The 19,414-nt window shown below is 48.0% G+C and overlaps 1 protein-coding gene across 1 annotated transcript in view; it reads left to right on the top strand.

Moving 5' to 3' along the window:
- The window catches only part of CHRNA4 (cholinergic receptor nicotinic alpha 4 subunit), a 119,476-nt gene that overhangs the window by 83,667 nt on the left and 16,395 nt on the right, over positions 1-19,414 (top strand). The window contains exon 5 of the mRNA XM_060230664.1: positions 6,299-7,685. Coding sequence (XP_060086647.1) covers positions 6,299-7,685 — 1,387 coding nt within the window. The remainder of the gene's footprint in view (positions 1-6,298; positions 7,686-19,414) is intronic.

Raw genomic sequence — 19,414 nt, 5'->3', positions numbered from 1 at the left:
CAATCTGGGTACTCATTTTACCGACCTTGGAAGGATGGAAGGCTGAGTCAACCTTGGGCCGGCTACCTGAATCCAGCTTCCGCCGGAATTGAACTCAGGTCATGAGCAGAGAGTTCAGACCACAGTACTGCAGTACTGCTGCTTTACCACTCTGCGCCACGGGGATGTCAATGTATTTGTTTAGTGGGGGCAGAGTTTCTGCAGGGACAGACAAAAGGTAATGGAAAGAAAGACTTTGACTCTGCAGACGAGTTGCATTTGCGATGATCAGCGAGGAAAAACCCAGTGGAGAAGGGAGAAATCTGACTTCACTTTTGAAATGAATTATTTAGCTGATCTACATAGAAAGTCACCTCTTTCTGGCTGTCGTCTCCTTTGATAGAACTCAACCAGAGAGACAGGCCATGTGTGTAGAACATTACAGGTCCTCCCTCATTTCGCATCATTGCCCCAGTAGCCTGATGCAATTTGACAGCAACAAGAAGCTAAGATTTCTTTTGCTTTCAGTAGGGGTGGCTTCGGTGCAGAGAAGATAGAAGAGAGGGAAGGGACCTCTAGAGGAGTAGCAGCACGAAATTGTCAGCTTCTCTTGAAAAGCCAAATTTGCAGATTGGGAGCACTACTTGATACAGCGGTCACCTAAGGAAACCAGGTGGCTGTGGTGGTCCAGAATGCTTCTGCCCAGCTCTGGCTGATGCATCAGCTGTGTCCATTCCTGGGTCAGTCAGCTCTAGTCACAGGGATCCGTGCCTCAGTCACATGGATCTGGACTGCTGCAATGTGATCTGCTTGGGACTGCCCTTGAAGACTGTTCAGAAGCCGCTGCTAGTTCACAATGCTGTGGCTTGGCTACTGGTTGGGGCCAAGAATTGGGAGCATATGTCCCCCAAACTGGAGCAATTACATTGGCCAATGACCCAGTCCTGGGCCCAATTCAAGGTGTTGGTTTTGACCTGAAAAGCCCAACGTGACTGGGGACTGGGGTATCTGAAGGATTGTCTTCTGCATATGGTCCTGCTAGGGATTGTCTTCTCCATATGTTCCTGCTTGGGAAATAAGATCATAAGAAGAGGCCCTCCTGACTGTTCAATTCATGACTTTGCCATTTGCAAGAGCTGGGTAGCGGGGGCTGGAGATGACCCTAGAAACCACTGGGTCAACTCTGCCCTTGGGAATTCCTGGAGATTTGGGGGTGGAGCCTGGGGAGGACAAGCCTTGGGGAGGGGCCTCAGCAGTTAAGGTTGTCAGCCTCCAGATGCAGCCTGGAAATCTTCCAGAATTGCAACTGATTTCCAGATTGCAGAGATGAGTTCTCCTGGAAGATATGGTGGTTCATAGCATTATGACCCACTGAGGTCTCTCCCATCCTTAACAGGTTCCATCCTCTAGTATTTGCTGACCCAGTGTTGGTAACCCTCTTTGCAGGGTATGCCCCTAGAATCCACTCTCTGAAGCTGCCATATCCTCCAGGGAATCTGATCTCTGTCATCTGGAAAACAGTTGCAATTCTGGGAGAAAACCAAGAGGAAGAAGAAGAAGAAGATGATGGTGGTGGTGATGATGATGATATAGGATTTATACCCCACCCTCCACTCTGAATCTCAGAATCTCAGAGCAGTTCGCAATCTCCTTTCCCTTCCTCCCCGACAACAGACACCCTGTGAGATGGGTGGGGCTGAGAGAGCTCTCATAGAAGTTGCCCTTTCAAGGACAGCTCTGTGAGAGCTATGGCTGACCCAAGGCCATTCCAGCAGTTGTAAAGTGGAGGAGTGGGGAATCAAACCCAGTTCTCCCAGATAAGAGTCTGCACACTCAACCACTTCACCAAACTGGCAAAGAAGAAGAACTACAACAACAGTAATAACCGGTTTTACAGCCCACCCTTCATTTGGATTCTCAGAGTGGCGTACAATCACCATCCCCTCCTCTCTCTGCAACAGACACCCTGTGAAGAAGGCGGGACTGAGAGAGTTCAGAGAAGACTGTGACTGACCCAAGGTCACCCAGTTGGCTGCACGTGGAGAAGAAACAGGGAATCAAACCCGGTTCTCCAGATGAGAGTCCACTGCTCTAAACCCCTACACCACATTGATGCTTAACCACTACAACCAAATTGGAGGTCGGCAGGCCTAACTGCCAGTCAGAGGGGACACGACTGAGCGAAGAAGTCTGATTGGGCACAGGATAGTTTCAGGGTTGTGTGCGTACTTAAGGTAAACAGGAAGGATTAATATGGAAGTGATGGTTTCCCCCACCCTCCACCACCCCCCATAAAAATGGAATAAAAATAGCTTCCCCTGATTTGAGCTAAATATTAATCACAGAAAATCAGGCAACGCATTCCGTGCTTTTTATGCAATTATTCTAACCGAACGGCCGAGGGCTGGCCGCCGTACCGAGACAAATCTGTCTAACAGCTGCCATTTAGGGGTCTGCACCCCCGGGGAGCCCCCAGGTTTGTAAAAAGATGTTGCTATGAAAAAAAAGTGTGCGTGTGGGGTATCACTCAGGATAATAGTAACATCTGTGCATACCTGTAGAGACATGGTGGAGAGAACCATAAAGGGCAGTTCAAGCATTGTACTATTTTAAAGAAGCAAAATACTGTAATATTTTACAGTAGCAAGATAGGCCACAAAAGCTCGAAGAAGACATGAAGTGGAAGAGGGGATGGAGCTGGGGCTGGGGAAAGAGCTGAGGACAAAGTGGGGGATAGGATTTCCCCCACTTAATGAGAGCCAGTTTGGTGTAGTGGACTCTTATCTGGGAGAACCGGGTTTGATTCTCCACTCCTCCAATTGCAACTGCTGGAATGGCCTTGGGTCAATCATAGCTCTTGTAGGAGTTGTCCTTGAAAGGGCAGCTGCTGTTAAGAGCTCTCTCAGCCCCACCTACCTTGCAGGGTGTCTGTTGTGGTGGTGGGGAGGCAAAGGAGATTGTGACCACTCTGAGACTCTGAGATTCGGAGAGGAGGGCAGGATATAAATGCAATATCTTCTTCTTCTAATATGCAAAGGAGTTCCTGCTACAAAAAAAGCCCAGCTCAGACTGGCATCAGTTCTCCAGGGTCTCAAGCAGAGATCCTTTCACATCATGTGAAGAACAGAAGGGCGGGGTATAAATCTGCAGTCTTCTACTTTTCTTGTCTGCACACTCTGACAGAGTTTCCTTCACTCTCATGATGCCCCCCAGCTCCTTTGCACTTCCAGCATCCGTACCTATTCCAATAATTGGCCATGGCCCCCCAGGTGTCGACCCATCTGCTCTCCATTCCCTGTGGGCTCTCAGATCCAGGGACACTCCCTCAACCTGCACTGCAGTGGCATGAATCAGCCAGACTCATCCTACAGTTGGCATTCATAGCCCTACTCTTCCGACTGGATGGAGACCAATGTTCCCTCTAAGCTGCAGAGTCTTGTGAGCAAAAATTCTACTTTGTGAGCTACTGGCATTAACGTTGTGAACATATGAACATATGAAGCTGCCTTATACTGAATCAGACCCTTGGTCCATCAAAGTCAGTATTGTCTTCTCAGACTGGCAGCGGCTCTCCAGGGTCTCAAGCTGAGGTTTTTCACACCTATTTGCCGGGACCCTTTTTTTGGAGATGCCGGGGATTGAACCTGGGACCTTCTGCTTCCCAAGCAGATGCTCTACCACTGAGCCACCGTCCCTCCCCAGTTGTTAGCTACTGCATAAATTATTGTGCTCTGGTGTCATCCTTCCTGAGCTAAGACAGAAACGTGTGAGCTGGGGGCTAAAAATCTGTGAGCTAGCTCATTCTAACTCAGCTTAGAGGGAACACTGCTTGTGAGCTACTGGCATTAAAGTTATGAGCAACTGCATAAATCAGGGGTGGCCAACGGTAGCTCTCCAGATGTTTTTTTGCCTACAACTCCCATCAGCCCCAGCCATTGGCCAAAAACGTGTGAGCTGGAGGCTAAAAATCTGTGAGCTAGCTCACACTAACTCAGAAGGAACACTGTTGTGAGCTACTGGCATTAAAGTTGTGAACTACCGGCATTAAAGTTGTGAGCCAATGCACAAATTAGTGTGGTCTGGGGTCATCCTTCCTGAGCTAAGACAGAAATTTGTGAGCAGGAGGCAAAAAAACCCTGTGAGCTAGCTCATGCTAACTCAGCTCAGAGGGTACACTGGTGGAGACCAATGTTCCCTCTAAGCTGCAAAGTCTTGTGAGCAAAAATTCTACTTTGTGAGCTACTGGTATAAAAGTTGTGAGCCACTCCATAAATGATGGTGCTCCGGGGCTGAACTACTGGTATTAAAGTTGTGAGCCACTGCATAAATGATTGTGCTCCGGGGCTGTTTTTTCTGAGCTAAGACAAAAATGTGTGAGCCGGAGGCTAAAAATCTGTGAGCTAGCTCATGTTAACTCAGCTTTGCGGGAACACTGGTGGAGACCTCAGCCTGTGGTCTCTCTCGTCACTCCAGCATCGCATTTGTTTTGCCCCATTTGTGAGTTCCCTGCTCCTGGCATGTCACGGTACCTTAACCGTGAAAGAAAGTATGGAACTGTTTTCTATGATAACGTGCCAAACCTCTGTGACAATCTATCCATCTGTCTGCGCAGCTTCTGAATTATGGAAGAGATGCTATCTGAAAACTCTCGGGAAAGGAAAAATGGAGCTTGGGGAACAGGAAAACTTTCAACTTCGTTGTAGTTTAGTTTAGTTTGTTTGATTCATATCCTCCCCTCCCCACCGAAGTAGGTTCAGTGGGGCTCACAATCGATACTCCCTCTAAACTTTAGAGCCTTGTGAACAAGCATTCCACTTTGTGAGCTCCTGGCATGAAAGTTACGAGCTACTTCATAAATCAGTTTGCTCTGGGAGCCATCTTTCCTGAGCTAAGATGAAAAATGTGTGAGCTGGAGGCCAAAAAACCGTGAGCTTGTTCACGCCAACTCAGCTTAAAGGGAACCCTGCTCCCCATACATAATAGAGTAACAATAAAAACGGCTAAGTTAAACATTCAATTAAAACAATTTAAAACAATTTGGTGCTAATTTCCATACAGTTTAAGGATGGCATTCGGTGTTCTTAAACTTGCCTAAATGAACAGTAGGCCTCATTGTGGACTGGAACTCATAGGAGCAGAGCTCCGGAACCTCTAAACTTTATTGTGCTCTTTCTTTCTTACCCCCTCCCCCCAAAAATACTTGCTTCTGGACGCCATTGTTCAGCCCCCTCCCCTCGTGAGGATTTTTCTGAATGTTAAGATCTGACAAACTTTCTAATATCTTCCCCACGAAAAATGAGAAAATAACCCAAACATATAAAGCAGACAGATGGAAATCTTCATCGTGCCACTGTGTCCACGTAGGAGAAAAATAATTTTAAAAGTATAACGGGAGTAAGGTTTTATTAGGACAGGTCTAATTCAAGAAGCATTTTAAGGTAGATGCCGAGCTGATCTAATTTAGTACACCTTCTGGTGATGTCAGGGGTGTGCGGCATATGCAAATGAGTTGTGCTAATGAGCTCCGGCACCTCTTATTTCTACAAAATGACCTCTGAAGAGGAGCATTTCTTTCCCCTGAGCTGGGGAGAAATCCAGTGTCTTTTGTCATGTAGACATCTATTATTCCAATCCGACCTCTCTTCTCAAGTCTATTTGCATGATGCAGCCATCCAATATTGCTCATGCTAAGGAAAGGGACAAAGGTTGCTATCATGAAGAGACCTGGGAGCAGCTGGATGGGCAGAAGTAAGGGAAAATCTTGTATGGCTATTAGAATGCTGGACATCTGGGTATTTTAGGAGTGCAGAATACATTCTGAAGGGCTGTCATATACATGATGGTGTGGAATTGTTTTCTTTGGCTCCAGAAGGTAGGACCAGAACCAAGGGGTTGAAATTAAATCAAAAGAGTTTCTGGCTCATCATTAGGAAGAACTCCCTGACTGTTAGAGTGGTTCCTCAGTGGAACAGGCTTCCCCAGGAGGTGGCGGGCTCTCCTTCCTTGGAGGTTTTCAAACAGAGGCTAGATGGCCATCTGGCAGTGATGAGGATCCTGTAAATTTTGGGAGAGGTATTTGTGAGTTTCCTGCATTGTGCAGGGGGTTGGACTAGATGACCCTGGAGGTCCCTTCCATCTCTATGATTTATCAGCCTTGCAGATATTGAGGAGTAACCCCCCAAAACTTTACGTTAAGCAAACATTCACCGCCATTTTGCTACATATTCTCACCGTTTGTCCAGCATCTCGCTAATTTATAGACTTCTCAGAAGGCCTCACTCTGATCACCTGTTTTGTGCTTTATTCCCTTTTACTACAGTGCAGATGGGGATTTTGCCGTCACCCACCTCACCAAAGCCCACCTCTTCTACGACGGGCGGATCAAGTGGATGCCCCCCGCAATCTACAAGAGCTCCTGCAGCATCGATGTCACCTTCTTTCCCTTTGACCAACAGAACTGCACCATGAAGTTTGGCTCATGGACCTACGATAAGGCCAAGATAGACTTGGAGAGCATGCACCGCCATGTGGACCAGTTGGACTACTGGGAGAGTGGGGAATGGGTGATCATCAATGCCGTGGGCAACTACAACATCAAGAAGTATGAGTGTTGCTCGGAGATCTACCCGGACATCACCTACTCCTTTATCATCAGGCGCCTCCCGCTCTTCTATACCATCAACTTGATCATTCCTTGTCTTTTGATTTCCTGCTTGACAGTCTTAGTCTTCTATTTGCCTTCAGAGTGTGGGGAGAAAATAACTCTTTGCATCTCGGTCTTGCTGTCTTTAACTGTATTCCTTCTCCTGATCACGGAGATTATCCCTTCCACCTCCCTGGTCATCCCCTTGATTGGGGAGTACTTGCTTTTCACCATGATCTTTGTCACTTTGTCCATCATCATCACCGTCTTTGTACTCAATGTCCACCACCGTTCCCCTCGGACCCACACCATGCCAGACTGGGTGAGGAAGGTCTTTCTGGATGTCGTCCCACGCCTCCTCTTCATGAAGCGTCCTTCAACGGTGAAGGAGAGCTGCAAGAAGCTCATCGAGTCCATGCACAAAATGACAGCCAACTCGCCGCGGTTTTGGTCCGAGACAGAAGTGGAACCCAACTTCACTACCTCGTCTTCCAACAGCCCTCAGAGCAACGAGCAGTCTCCCACTTCCTCTTTTTGTGCCCACCTTGACGAACAAGCAAAGACGCAGCCCGTGTGCAAGTCACCATCGGGTCAATATTCCATATTGCGCACGGAAGCGATTCGGGCAAGTTGTACGTCGCTACAACCTCCCTGTCACCCGCTGGAAGACTCCCAGTCCAGCTCGATCTCCAAGGGCAGGTCCCTCAGTGTCCAGCAGATGTACAGTAGCCCAGGCAAAGTGGAGGAGGGAGCCATCCGTTGCCGATCCAGGAGTATCCAATACTGCTACTTGCAGGAGGAGTCATCCCAGACCAATGGGCAATCCAGCGGGTCCCCAGCATCTCAGCGCTGCCAACTCAACGAGGACCAGGCCAAAATCAAACCCACACACTGCAAATGCAAGTGCAAAAAACCTGAATCCGCCAGCACCTCAGGGCACGGGAGCAAGAGTCTCGGTCCAAAGGATCAGCAGCTTTTGCTGATGTCCCCTGCCTTGAAGTTGGCAGTGGAGGGTGTCCACTACATTGCAGATCACTTGAGAGCAGAAGATGCCGATTTTTCAGTAAGTACAAATAATTTATATTGTCGCTATCCTCAACCAAAAGCCTATCAGAATGTCTTCACCTTACAGGCCTTGTGGAATTATGTTAAGTCCCACAGGACATGGATGTTATTTGAAGAAGAAGATATTGGATTTATACCCCGCTCTATACTCTGAATCTCAGAGTGGTACAATCTCCTTTATCTTCCTCCCCCATAACAGATGCCCTGTGAGGTGGGTGGGGCTGAGAGGGCTCACCACTACACCAAACTGGCTGAGAAGGGGGATTTGGCAGAGAGTTCCACCAGGTTGTCCTCAGGTTGAGGACAGCTGGATGTCTTTCACGAGTAAATTCTTCTCTGCAGAGCACAGTGCTCTTTGGAGGGGAAACCAAGAGAGGCGGTCCCAATGATAGCATCGCTCCATTTTATCTTTGGCACGTTTGGTGAAAGTAAAAAGTCAAAGTGGCACAACTCAAGATCCTAGTGCCTGCTGGTGCTGAGATACAAGGCTGGCATCAGCATACTGCGAGGTGGGGCTTCTGGTGGGGCCCACTGCCACTAACCCTTGCTGCCCACCCGCTTGCTTGCAAGGACTCTGCCATGCATGCTCCCAGCCATGCACCCTGCCCAGCATCATCCAGGAATGGGCATGTGGGTGGTGCACTCACCTGAGCGCAGGTGGTGTGACAGTTTGTGAGGGGGTGGGGAAAGATGCACATGGAACATAAGAACATAAGAGAAGCCATGTTGGATCAGGCCAATGGCCCATCCAGTCCAACACTCTGTGTCACACAGTGGCCATATATATATATATATATATATATATATATATATATATATATATATATATATATATATATATATACACACACACACACACACACACACACACTGTGGCTAATAGCCACTGATGGACCTCTGCTCCATATTTTTATCTAACCCCCTCTTGAAGCTGGCTATGTTTGTAGCCGCCACCACCTCCTGTGGCAGTGAATTCCACATGTTAATCACCCTTTGGGTGAAGAAGTACTTCCTTTTATCCGTTCTAACCCAACTGCTCAGTAATTTCATTGAATGCCCACAAGTTCTTGTATTGTGAGAAAGGGAGAAAACTACTTCTTTCTCTACTTTCTCCATCCCATGCATTATCTTGTAAACCTCTATCATGTCACCCCGCAGCCGACGTTTCTCCAAGCTAAAGAGCCCCAAGCGTTTTAACCTTTCTTCATAGGGAAAGTGTTATGGAGATCAGCAGGTGGGAAGGGAGGCATGAGAAGGGGGGATTTGTAGTAGGCGGAGGAGAGGAGGAAGGACCTGGGCAATCTCTGACCAGAGCCCCCCAAAATCTGGAACCAACTCTGCTTAGATGATAATTTTGCAGGGTTTGTGTGTGGGGGGGTGAGTTAAATTGCCTCAATTTAAATTTTTTTGAGTGAAATTTCACAGGGCCTGTAAGATGGAGCTCTTACGCCAGGCTTTTAACTGATCCAGCGGGCGTCCCCTGAAATCCTCGTTCCCCCCAGCCCCTTATGCTTATGTTATGCTGACCATTACCAGCCTATATGTGGCCTATGTTGTGGATCATGGTTTTTGTCACTTCTGTAATTATGAGATTATCTAGTTTGGATGTAATTGGTTTGATGTTTTTGTAAGGTTTCTTAGTGTTGTAAGCCGCCCGGAGCCCGCGGGGTATAAATTGAAAAATTCAATTAATTAAATTACATTAAAACTCGTGAGTGGGGGAGAGACACCCACGTCCCTCCTAATTTTCAATGTTACGTATTGGACTTTATGCAGGGCAGAAAACTTTCACGGGCAACCGCGGGAACGCTAGCGACGCGATATTTCCGTCTGAGATCTGGACTCTTTTAAAGTAACCAATGAGCAGTCAAGGCGTGAAAACTTGACTGCCGTGATTTGGTATGGGAAATAGGGGGGTGGTTCTTTTGCATGAATATAAGCGGGGTCGCCGCCCCGCCATGTTGTCTTAGGGTGTAGTTATCAATAAAGCAAGTTCTGTGTGAACTCCAAATGCATTGAACCCAGCATTTAATATTTAATGTCGGCTTACAGCTGTTCGTAGATACTCTCTTCCCGCTTTTTTCTCCTTTTGCTTTTTCTCCGATGGACATTTGGTTGCCCTGTTTCAGCTTTCCTGGAGCTATTCCAACCAATCAGGAATCATGTACTGTATGTGACAGCTTCTCAGCGCTGTGCAGCAAATCAGATTTAGCCACATGCTGATGTCACTGAAGTCTATTGAAGCTGCGTTATAGGGATTCAGACCATTGGTCCATCAAGAGTAGACAAGATGGCCCAGTGTTCTGACCCCTAGGGGGCCTTGATGGTCCAGTGTTCCAATTCAGTAGATAAGGTAACTTCCTTTGTTAATTACTGGGCTGAACCAGGGCTTTTTTGGGCAGCAGGAACTCCTTTGCATATTACGCCACACCCCCCTGATGTAGCCAATCCTCCTGAAGCTTACAGGCCTAATATGCAAAGGAGTTCCTGCTATAAAAAGAAGCCTTGGGCTAAACACTTGTCTCTTCTGGTTCTTTAGGGGAAGGGAGCCACGGCTCAGTGGCAGGCCATCTGTCTGGAATGCTGAAGGTTTCAGGTTCATTCCCTGGCATCTTCAGTTAAGGGCCTGGCGGTAGTCTGCTTCTGGTTCAAGGATCCCATGCCTGCACTGGAGGCGAGGGATCCCATGCTCTTGGGCCCCTCCTCCCAGCACTGATCAGCTGGTCAGTGGGTGGGCTTGCTGGTCTAGGTCTCTTTGTCACTGGCAATGCAGCAACACCAATTCTGGCGCACATCGGAAGTCACGCTGTCCCATTGCTGCCTGGTGTGGAAGAAGAAGAGTTGGTTTTTATATCCCACTTTTTCTTACCTTAAGGAGTCTCAGAGCAGCTTATAATCACCTTCCCGTCCTCTCCCCCCACCCTTCGAGGTAGGTGGGGCTCAGAGAGTCCTGAGCGAACTGAGACTGACCCAAGGTCACCCGGCTGGCTGCCATGTGCAGGAGTGGGGAATCAACCCTGGTTGTCCAGACTAAAGCCTGTCACTCTTAACCACTACACCACACTGGCTGTGGGGACACGCTGGTATATGGGCAAAACTCTGTGGTAGAAGCTCTTTTTACCATCAAAGTTTTGCCCAAACACCAAAAATAAAAGGCTATTTGGTAGAATATGCAGAGTAGCTGTATTCACATTCTTGGCCAGAGCATCTCCGTGCCACCTGCGATGTAGTGATATTACCGGATTGCTATAAACAGTGACCTCAGTTTACAGTTGGCATGTACTCCTGCCAGGCAGCTGATTGGTGCCAGGGTAAATGCAAGGGTCTGGGAATCCTAGCGCAGAGGGACCACCCCATGTATGATGCCATCCAGTCTACCCTCCATAGTAGCCATTTTCTCCAGGGCAACCAATCTCTGTATCCTTTGGTGCATCTCTGTAGTCTGAGGATCAGTTGTAATTCTGGGAGATGTCCAGGCCTTTCCTGGTGCTTGGTCACCAGTGGGCTAGAAGATTAGGGTTGCCAGCCTCTAGGTGGGACCTGGAGATCTCCTGCTTTTACAACTGATCTCCAGCCGGCAGAGATCAACTCCCTTGTAGAAAATGGCTGCTTTGAAGGGTGGACTCTAGGGCATCTTGAGCAATTCACTGCCACAGGAAGTGGTGGCAGCTACAAGCATAGCCAGCTACAAGAGAGGATTGGATAAGCATCTGGAGCAGAGGCCCATCAGTGGCTGTTAGCCACAGTGTATTGTTGGAACTCTCTGTCTGGGGCAAGTGATGCTCTGTATTCTTGGTGCTTGGGGGGTACAACAGTGTGAGGACTTCTAGTGTCTTGGCCCCACTGATGGACCTCCTGATGGCACTTGGGTTTTTTTTTTTTTGCCACTGTGTGACACAGAGTGTTGGACTGGACCTGATCCAACATGGCTTCTCTTATGTTCTTATGCTGAGGCCCCTCGCCTCCCCAAACCCAGGGCCAGCCCTTCCCCTAGGCAAACCAGGCAGTTGCCTAGGGCGCCAAGAGGCGGGGGCGGCAAATTGGGCTCTCGCCCTCCTCTCCGGAGTCCCAGGAAAGTGCTTAGCTTGCCTCCTTCCCCCTTCTCCGCCGCTGCTGCCTCTAGCCCCCTGCGGTCTGCCGGCAAAGCGTCCCCCCCACCCCCCCAGGTGCTCCGCTCGCCTGCCCTCCGCTGGCTCCGCTCGCTCGCTCCCTTTCCCATGCTTGCCAGCTAAAAGTAAGCTTAGCCGGCGAGCAGCTCGCGCCTGAGCATTTGTCTCTTAACAAAACGTGCAGGTGCGAGCTGCTTGCCGGCTAAGCTTACTTTTAGCCGGCGAGCAGGGGGAAGGGAGGGAGTGAGTGGAGCCAGCGGCGGTGGGCAGATGAGCGGAGCGTGGGGGGCGGACCAGGCAGGACACTGTGCGGGGGGTGAGGAGGGGGCGCAGAGCCACAGGGGGAGCCATGGGGAGTGCCTGGGGGGGGGGCGTCAGGCAGCAAGTCTACCTAGGGCACCCCAGGGTGTCGGGCCAGCCCTGCCCAAAACCCACCCTCTCCTGGCTCCACCTCCAAAGTCTCCAGGTATTTTCTACGACAGACCTGGCAACCCTGTAGAAGACCCATTTCTTGCATTTATACATGTTCTTGGCTTTTTTCTGCAAAAGCCACAAATCGGTTAATGAGTCCCCAAAGGAAATGCGTCTCTCTTTTTTGTGGCTTCATTTAAAAAAAAAAAAAAAAAACAACCCCGTAAACTTCACTGGTATCTGAGCTGCTGTTATGAGATGAATGGTTTTTGAATGTTTCACTGATCTGTGGGCTGGTTTTATTGTTAGAGGAATTCATTTTGATTTCTTGTGGGTTTTTAAAAGCGTCCTCTTTGTCTTTGTGAGCCACCTCGAAATGGTTGGAGAAGGAAGAAAAGAAATCTTTTAAATAGATCATACCCAGACGGCTCTGTGTTTTCATTTTCTCAGCTGCAGGGAGGCCTTCAGAAACTGGGTTTTGTTTTTAACAACCAAGGTTGCCACCCTCCAGGTAGCACATGGAGATCTCCCAGAAATACAAAGTTTTATTCTGGGGATAAGCTTGGTGTAGTAGTTAAGTGTGCAGACTTTTATCTGGGAGAACCAGGTTTGATTCCACACTCCTCCACTTGCAGCTGCTCTAATGGCCTTGGGTCAGAGCTGTCCTTGAAAGGGCAGCTTCTGGGAGAGCTCTCTCAGTCCCACCCACCTCACAGGGTGTCTGTTGTGGGGGGGGAGAAGATATAGGAGATTGTAAGCCGCTCTGAGTCTCTGATTCAGAGAGAAGGGTGGGGTATAAATATGCAGTCTTCTTCTTCTTTATCATCATCTTCTTCTTCATGTGCACGTGCTCTTCTTCAGATATTATAGAATCATAGAGTTGGAAGGGGCTTTATGGGTCATCTAGTCCAACCCCCTGCTCCATGCAGGATCAGCTTAGAGCATCCCTGACCGGATCATCTGTCCAGCCTCTGCTTCAAGAGGGGTAGGGGGAGCTCGCCACCTCCCTCAGTAGTTGTTTCCACGATTGAACAACTCTTACTGTAAAAAAGTTTTTCCTACTCTCCGGCCCATACCTTCCAGCTTTTAATTTAAACCCATTATTGCGAATCCTCTCCTTTGCTGCCAACAGGAACAGGTGCTTGCGGGGGGGGGGGGGGGGAGCACAGTGGGAGGGCTTCTAGCCCCACTGGTGGACCTCCTGATGGCACTTGGTTTTTTTGGCCACTGTGTGACACAGAGTGTTGGACTGGATGGGCCATTGGCCTGATCCAACATGGCTTCTCTTATGTTCTTATATTCCCTGCCCTCCTCTAAGTGACAGTCCTTCAAATTCTTATAGAGAACAATCATGTCCCCGCCCCACCCCAGCCTCTTCTCCAGATTGAACATTCCCAAGCCCTTTAGCCTTTCCTCATTGTTTGCATGCACATGAATGATTATACCCAGAGTAAAGCTTTGTTGGCCTTAAAGGTGCCACTGGACACAAACCTGTTCTCCTGTAAGGTAGGTTAGGCTGAGCTAGTGGCCCAAGGTCATCCAACGAGCTTCCATAGCAGAGCAAGGATTTGTATCCAACTCCAAGATACTAGTCCTGGAGTGGCCAAACTGCAGCTCGGGAGCCACATATGGCTCTTTCAGACGTATTGTGCGGTTCTCGAAGCCCCATTGGCCAGCTCGGAGAAGGCATTTGTCTCTTTAAATCATTTCTCCAAGCCAAGCCACCTGGCAGCTTGGTGAATACATTTAAAGTTAAAGTTGCTTTCTTTCCACATTTCTCTCCCTCCCCACTCATCCATCTATTTGCCTTCCTTCCTTCCTTCCTTCCTTCCTTCCTTCCTTCCTTCCTTCCTTCCTTCCTTCCTTCCTTCCTTCCTTCCTTCCTTCCTTCCTTCCTTCCTTCCTTCCTTCCTTCCCTCCCTCCCTCCCTCCCTCCCTCCTTCCTTCTTTCCTTCCTTCCTTCCTTCCTTCCTTCCTTCCTTCCTTCCTTCCTTCCTTCCTTCCTTCCTTCCTTCCTTCCTTCCTTCCTTCCTTCTCTTGTGGCTCTCAGTCTTCTGACATTTATTCTGTGTGGCTCTTGCTTTAAACAAGTTTGGCCACCCCTGTACTAGTCTGTCCTAAAAACTGCACCACACCGGCTCTCTCTTTTCGGAACCAAGTTTAGCAGTCTGTAGCTTGTTGCTATAGGTTTTGTAGCTGTCCAAGGTGCTGTGTTTGCTTCAATACGCCAGGGGGAAATGCCTCGCAATGACAGAAGGAAGCAAATTTCATTGGGGATGACATACCTGAAGTTGTCCTGCAACCTCACTGAGCCCTGGGGGCGCAGGTAGCTGCAGATGGACTTTCGCTCAGATGGGAACGGACGGTGTTGGTCGGCGTTCGTGGGATTGAATTGCAAATGCAGAATAACCCATCCCTAAAGCTATTATCTGGGAACAGAATGTCTGTACCTTGCAAGAGGCAGATAAATAAAAAGGCCTGAGAAGAGACTTTTAAAAGGCAGTCTGAACAGTACATTTGCTGAAAACTTGACTGTATTTCCGTTAGAGATAAGCCACCAACAAGACAAGAAATTCTCACCTCTGCCTACTACTTTGTGTGTGTTTGTGTGTGTGTGTGGGGGGGACTGATGATGGCTACTGCACTTGGAAAGGATGCTACAGCAAGAAAATATTCTGTGGGGGAAGCTAGAGTGGTAGGCTGGGGTCTACGAGACCCAGGTTCAAATCCCCACACTGCCGTGAGGTTCTCTGGGCAACCTTGCGCCAGTCATTTTCTCTGGCAACCTAATCATAGAATCATAGAGTTGGAAGGGACCTCCAGGATCATCTAGTCCAACCCCCTGCACAATGCAGGAAACTCGCAAACACCTCCCCCAAAATTCACAGGACCTTCATTGCTGTCAGATGGCCATCTAGCCTCCATTTAAGGAATGGAGAAGGAGAGCTTACCACCTCCCGAGGAAGCCTGTTCCACTGAGGAATCGCTCTAACAGTCAGGAAGTTCGTCCTAATGTTGAGCCAGAAACTCTTTTGATTGACCTTCTGAGGCCACAGAAAACAATTCCACACCATCCTCTATGACAGCCCTTCGAGTACTTGAAGATGATGATCCTATCGCCTCTCAGCCACCTCCTCTCCAGGCTAAACATCCCCCAGCTCCTTCAACCTTTCCTCATAGGACTTGGTCTCCAGACCCTTCACCTCTGTATATGATAGGATTGATATGATAAAATAAAGTAGGGAAATCTCTCCAACTTGAGGGCAGTGCCTGGGGAGGACAGAGTTTGGGGAGGGGAGAGAGTTTAGTGCCAATGCGACGTCACTCTGAGTCATGCTTATCCCCTAGATTCTACGGTATGCCATAGAGCAGGGGTGGCCAATCTTGCTTAACATAAGAGCCACAGAGAAGAAATGTCAGTTGTTTGAGAGCTGCCAGATAGAAAGGCAGGCAGGCAGGCAGATAGATGGGGGAAGGGGAGGGAGGGGGAAAGAAAGCAACTTTAACTTGAAATGGCTTCTCCAAACTGCTGGCTGGCTTGGCTCGAAGAAGTGACTTAAAGAGACAAATGCCTTCTCCAAGGCAGCCAATGGGGGGTGGGGGCTTCCAGAGCCACAATGTGTGAAAGCCACGTGTGCAGGGGTTTTTTTTTCATTTTCAAAACACGTTATTTCAGAACATAATGTACAGCCAGTACATTACAGCCAGTACATTACAGAGAGCCAGTTTGGTGTAGTGGTTAAGTGTGTGGACTCTTATCTGAGAGAACCAGGTTTGATTCCCCACTCCTCCACTTGCACCTGCTGGAATGGCTTTGGGTCAGCCACAGCTCTGGCAGAGGTTGTCCTTGAAAGCGCAGCTGCTGTGAGAGTCCTCTCAGCCCCACCCACCTCACAGGATGTCTATTGTGGGGGAGGAAGATAAAGGAGATTGTGAGCCACTCTGAGACTCTGAGATTTGGAGTGGAGGGCAGATATAAATCCAATATCTTCTTCATCTTCTTCTACAATAACAAGAATAAGAATACATTGCAATCTGTAGTGTCAAACATCCTACTAGAAATATACTGGAAGAGTACAGATCATTAAACTAAAAACATTTTTGTTATAAAATTCAAAATCAAATTAGGAATGAGCATAAATAACAATAGCGGTAGTATTAAAAATTAATGAGATGGTAAGGAAAAATCAAGATAATTAAGGATGGAAAGAACATTGAAATATTAGAATACTATTAGTGTAGAGCTAAACTTTTGCTTTTGAGATATGGTGCTGGAGAAGACCCTTGAGAGTCCCTTGGACTGCAAGAAGATCAAATCAGTCAGTCCTAAGGGAAATCAACCCAGACTGTTCACTGGAAGGTCAGATGCTGAAGCTGAAGCTCAAATACTTTGGCCACCAAATGAGAAGGGAGCACTCCTTGGAGAAGATCCTGATGCTAGGAAAGACGGAAGGCAAAAGAAGAAGAGGATGGTAAAAGATGAGATGGATGGACAGTGTTACTGATGTAACAAACACGAATTTGGGCATTCTTTGGAGGATGGTGGAAGACAGGAGGGCCTGGTGTGACTTTGTCCATGGGGTCACAAAGAGTCGGACTCGACTGTGCAACTGAACAACAAAAGAGCTAACAAGAAAGAAAAAAGGCATACTGTTTGCTGTTTTGACTGATTAATATAAGTTGGATCCTATCAGGACTTTTTTTGGTAGAAAAAACTGAGAGGGAACTCATTTGCATATTAGGCTGCACCCCCCTGATGTCACCATTGTTTCACTCAGGGCTTTTTTGTTGAAAAAGCCCAGAAGGAACTCATTTGCATATTAGGCCACATCCCCTGTTGCCTGCTCAAAAAAAGAGAGCCCTGGATCCTATTAATAAAAGGAGACCATTTCTTCAAAAATGAGCTACAGTTTGGCCACCTGTGCCATAGAGTCTGCCATTTCCTCCAGTGCAAATTGTCTCTGTACTCTGGAGACTGCTTGTCAGAGATCTCCAGGAGAAATCCAGGCCCCACCTGGAGGCCGGTCACCCTAAAGCAGAGTGAGTAAAAGAGTACTAGATAGGTAGGCTTTACCGTAGAGTTTCTGGTGAGTCCTAGAGCTACCGCTCTCACTTCCAGGTTATCCCTGGAAGTGGCATCATCACCCTCACAACTCAGGTGAGTTGTTTTTCTTCTCCCTCTGCCCCCACTGAGGCATGCGGCAGCTCAAGCTCAGCCTCATCACCTTTCAGGTCTGTCGAAATGGCCATCCAGGGAAACGAGGGACTCGAAACTCACAGCTCATTCGAGGCAACTCGGAACTGCCTCATCAACGCCCAGCTGAACAGATTTGATCTGAACCCGACAAAAGTTTCCTGTCCTACAGACTGAAAGCTCATCAACCCACGGGCTCACCAGACAATCTTTAGTGACAAAACGCACACTATTCATCAGAAGGGATACAATAGAACTTGTTCCTTGTCGGGTCTCCTGTGATTGCTTATAATAGAAGCAATCTTTTTTCCCCCCCCTTACTCTTCGGAGAAATCCTTCCTCCCCTGTCTCACAAATGTCTCTCATGACATTATAATGGGAGGGGGGAGGGAATCATTATGCTGTGGTTTTTCCCCTCTTTTCTCCAAATTCTATTCTTTTTTCCTCCATCTTTCCTTCGCAAGATAGACCACGCAACCAAAATACAATCCTTGGGTACATCTTCCTTTATGGCCCCGATGCTTCTTTTGTCGTTGTCGTTGAATGCACCCTGACTCTTGGTGGAGACGTGCCCTCTATTGTAATTGTCACCCCAGTTTTACCAACTAGAAAGGACAGTCCCAGGATGTGATTAATCCCAGGGAAGGCAAAAATAATAAGAGAGAGCCTAGTGTGAGAACGGAGAATCAAATTGAAGGGAAACAAATTACCATTGGTGACCTTGGATTTTCTTCAACCTTATTGGGAAAAGGCACAGAATCTATAATACTAGAGTGGTTGTTCTTGCTCGGCTGCTGAAAAGGAAAAGAAAAGAAAAGAAAAATTGTTTCTCTGCTTTCCGGCGCCACGGGGACTAAAGTAATTTCCCCAGAAAACTGTGTTGGTGCACACGGCAAATAACTCTGTACCAGCCTGTGTGTGTTTTGTGTTGGGAAAAAAAACAAAAACAGAAAGTTGGGGACTCTTGTACCAAAGGAACCTGAATGTTGTGCTTTGTACAAAATAATGCAAATGAGCAGTACGAGTCAATGGGGGCGTGGCTCAGGGGTAGAGCATCTGCTTGGGATGCAGAAGGTCTCAGGTTCAATTCCCCGGCATCTCCCGGTTAAAAGGATCAGGTAGGAGGTGATGTAAAAAACTCAAGCTGAGACCCTGGTATAAATGAAATCAAGCTCTTTTGAAAATAATGCTGTTTTCTAAGGGATGGGCTGGGCAGGCAGTGATATGCAGAGATCTCCCACTATGACAGTAGATCTCTTGATTCCAGAGGACAGCTCCCCAGGACAAAATGGTTGTTTTGGAGGGTGGACTCTATGGTATTGTACCGTGCTGAAGTCCCTCCTCTCCTCAAATCCTCCCCTCCCCAGGCTTCGCTCCCCCAATCTCCAGGTATTTCCCAATCCAGAGTTCGCAACCCTAGGGAAAAGGGGTGTGGATTAAAAATGCAGGGCTTTTTTTTAGCAGGAACACACAAGAATGCAGTTCCGGCTGGCTTGGCACCAGGGGGTGTGGCCTAATATGCAAATGAGTCCCTGCTGGGCTTTTTCTACAAAAAAGCCCTGTGAGAAACAATGGTGATGCCAGGGGATGTGGCCTAATATGCAAATGAGTTCATGCTGGGCTTTTTCTGCAAAAAAAGCCCATATAAAACAATGATGATGCCAGGGGGGTGGCCTAATATGCAAATAAGTTCCTGCTGGGTTCTTCTACAAAAAAGCCCCGTGTGAAACAATGGTGATGTCAGGGGGTGTGGCCTCATATGCAAATGAGTTCATGCTGGGCTTTTTCTACAAAAAAAGCCTGTATAAAACAATGGTGATGCCAGGGGGTGGCCTAATATGCAAATAAGTTCCTGCTGGGTTTTTTCTACAAAAAAGCCCTGTGCGAAACAATGGTGATGCCAGGGGTGTGTGGCTTAATATGCAAATGAGTCCTTGCCAGGCTTTTTCTATCAGACAAACCCTGTGTGAAACAACAGTGATGCCAGGGGGTGTGGCCTAATATGCAAATGAG

The sequence above is a fragment of the Heteronotia binoei genome, chromosome 2 (assembly GCF_032191835.1).
Source record: "Heteronotia binoei isolate CCM8104 ecotype False Entrance Well chromosome 2, APGP_CSIRO_Hbin_v1, whole genome shotgun sequence".
NCBI lineage: Eukaryota > Metazoa > Chordata > Lepidosauria > Squamata > Gekkonidae > Heteronotia > Heteronotia binoei.
The sequence above is the reverse complement of the archived record's forward strand: the minus strand, read 5'-3'. Positions and strand labels throughout refer to the sequence as shown.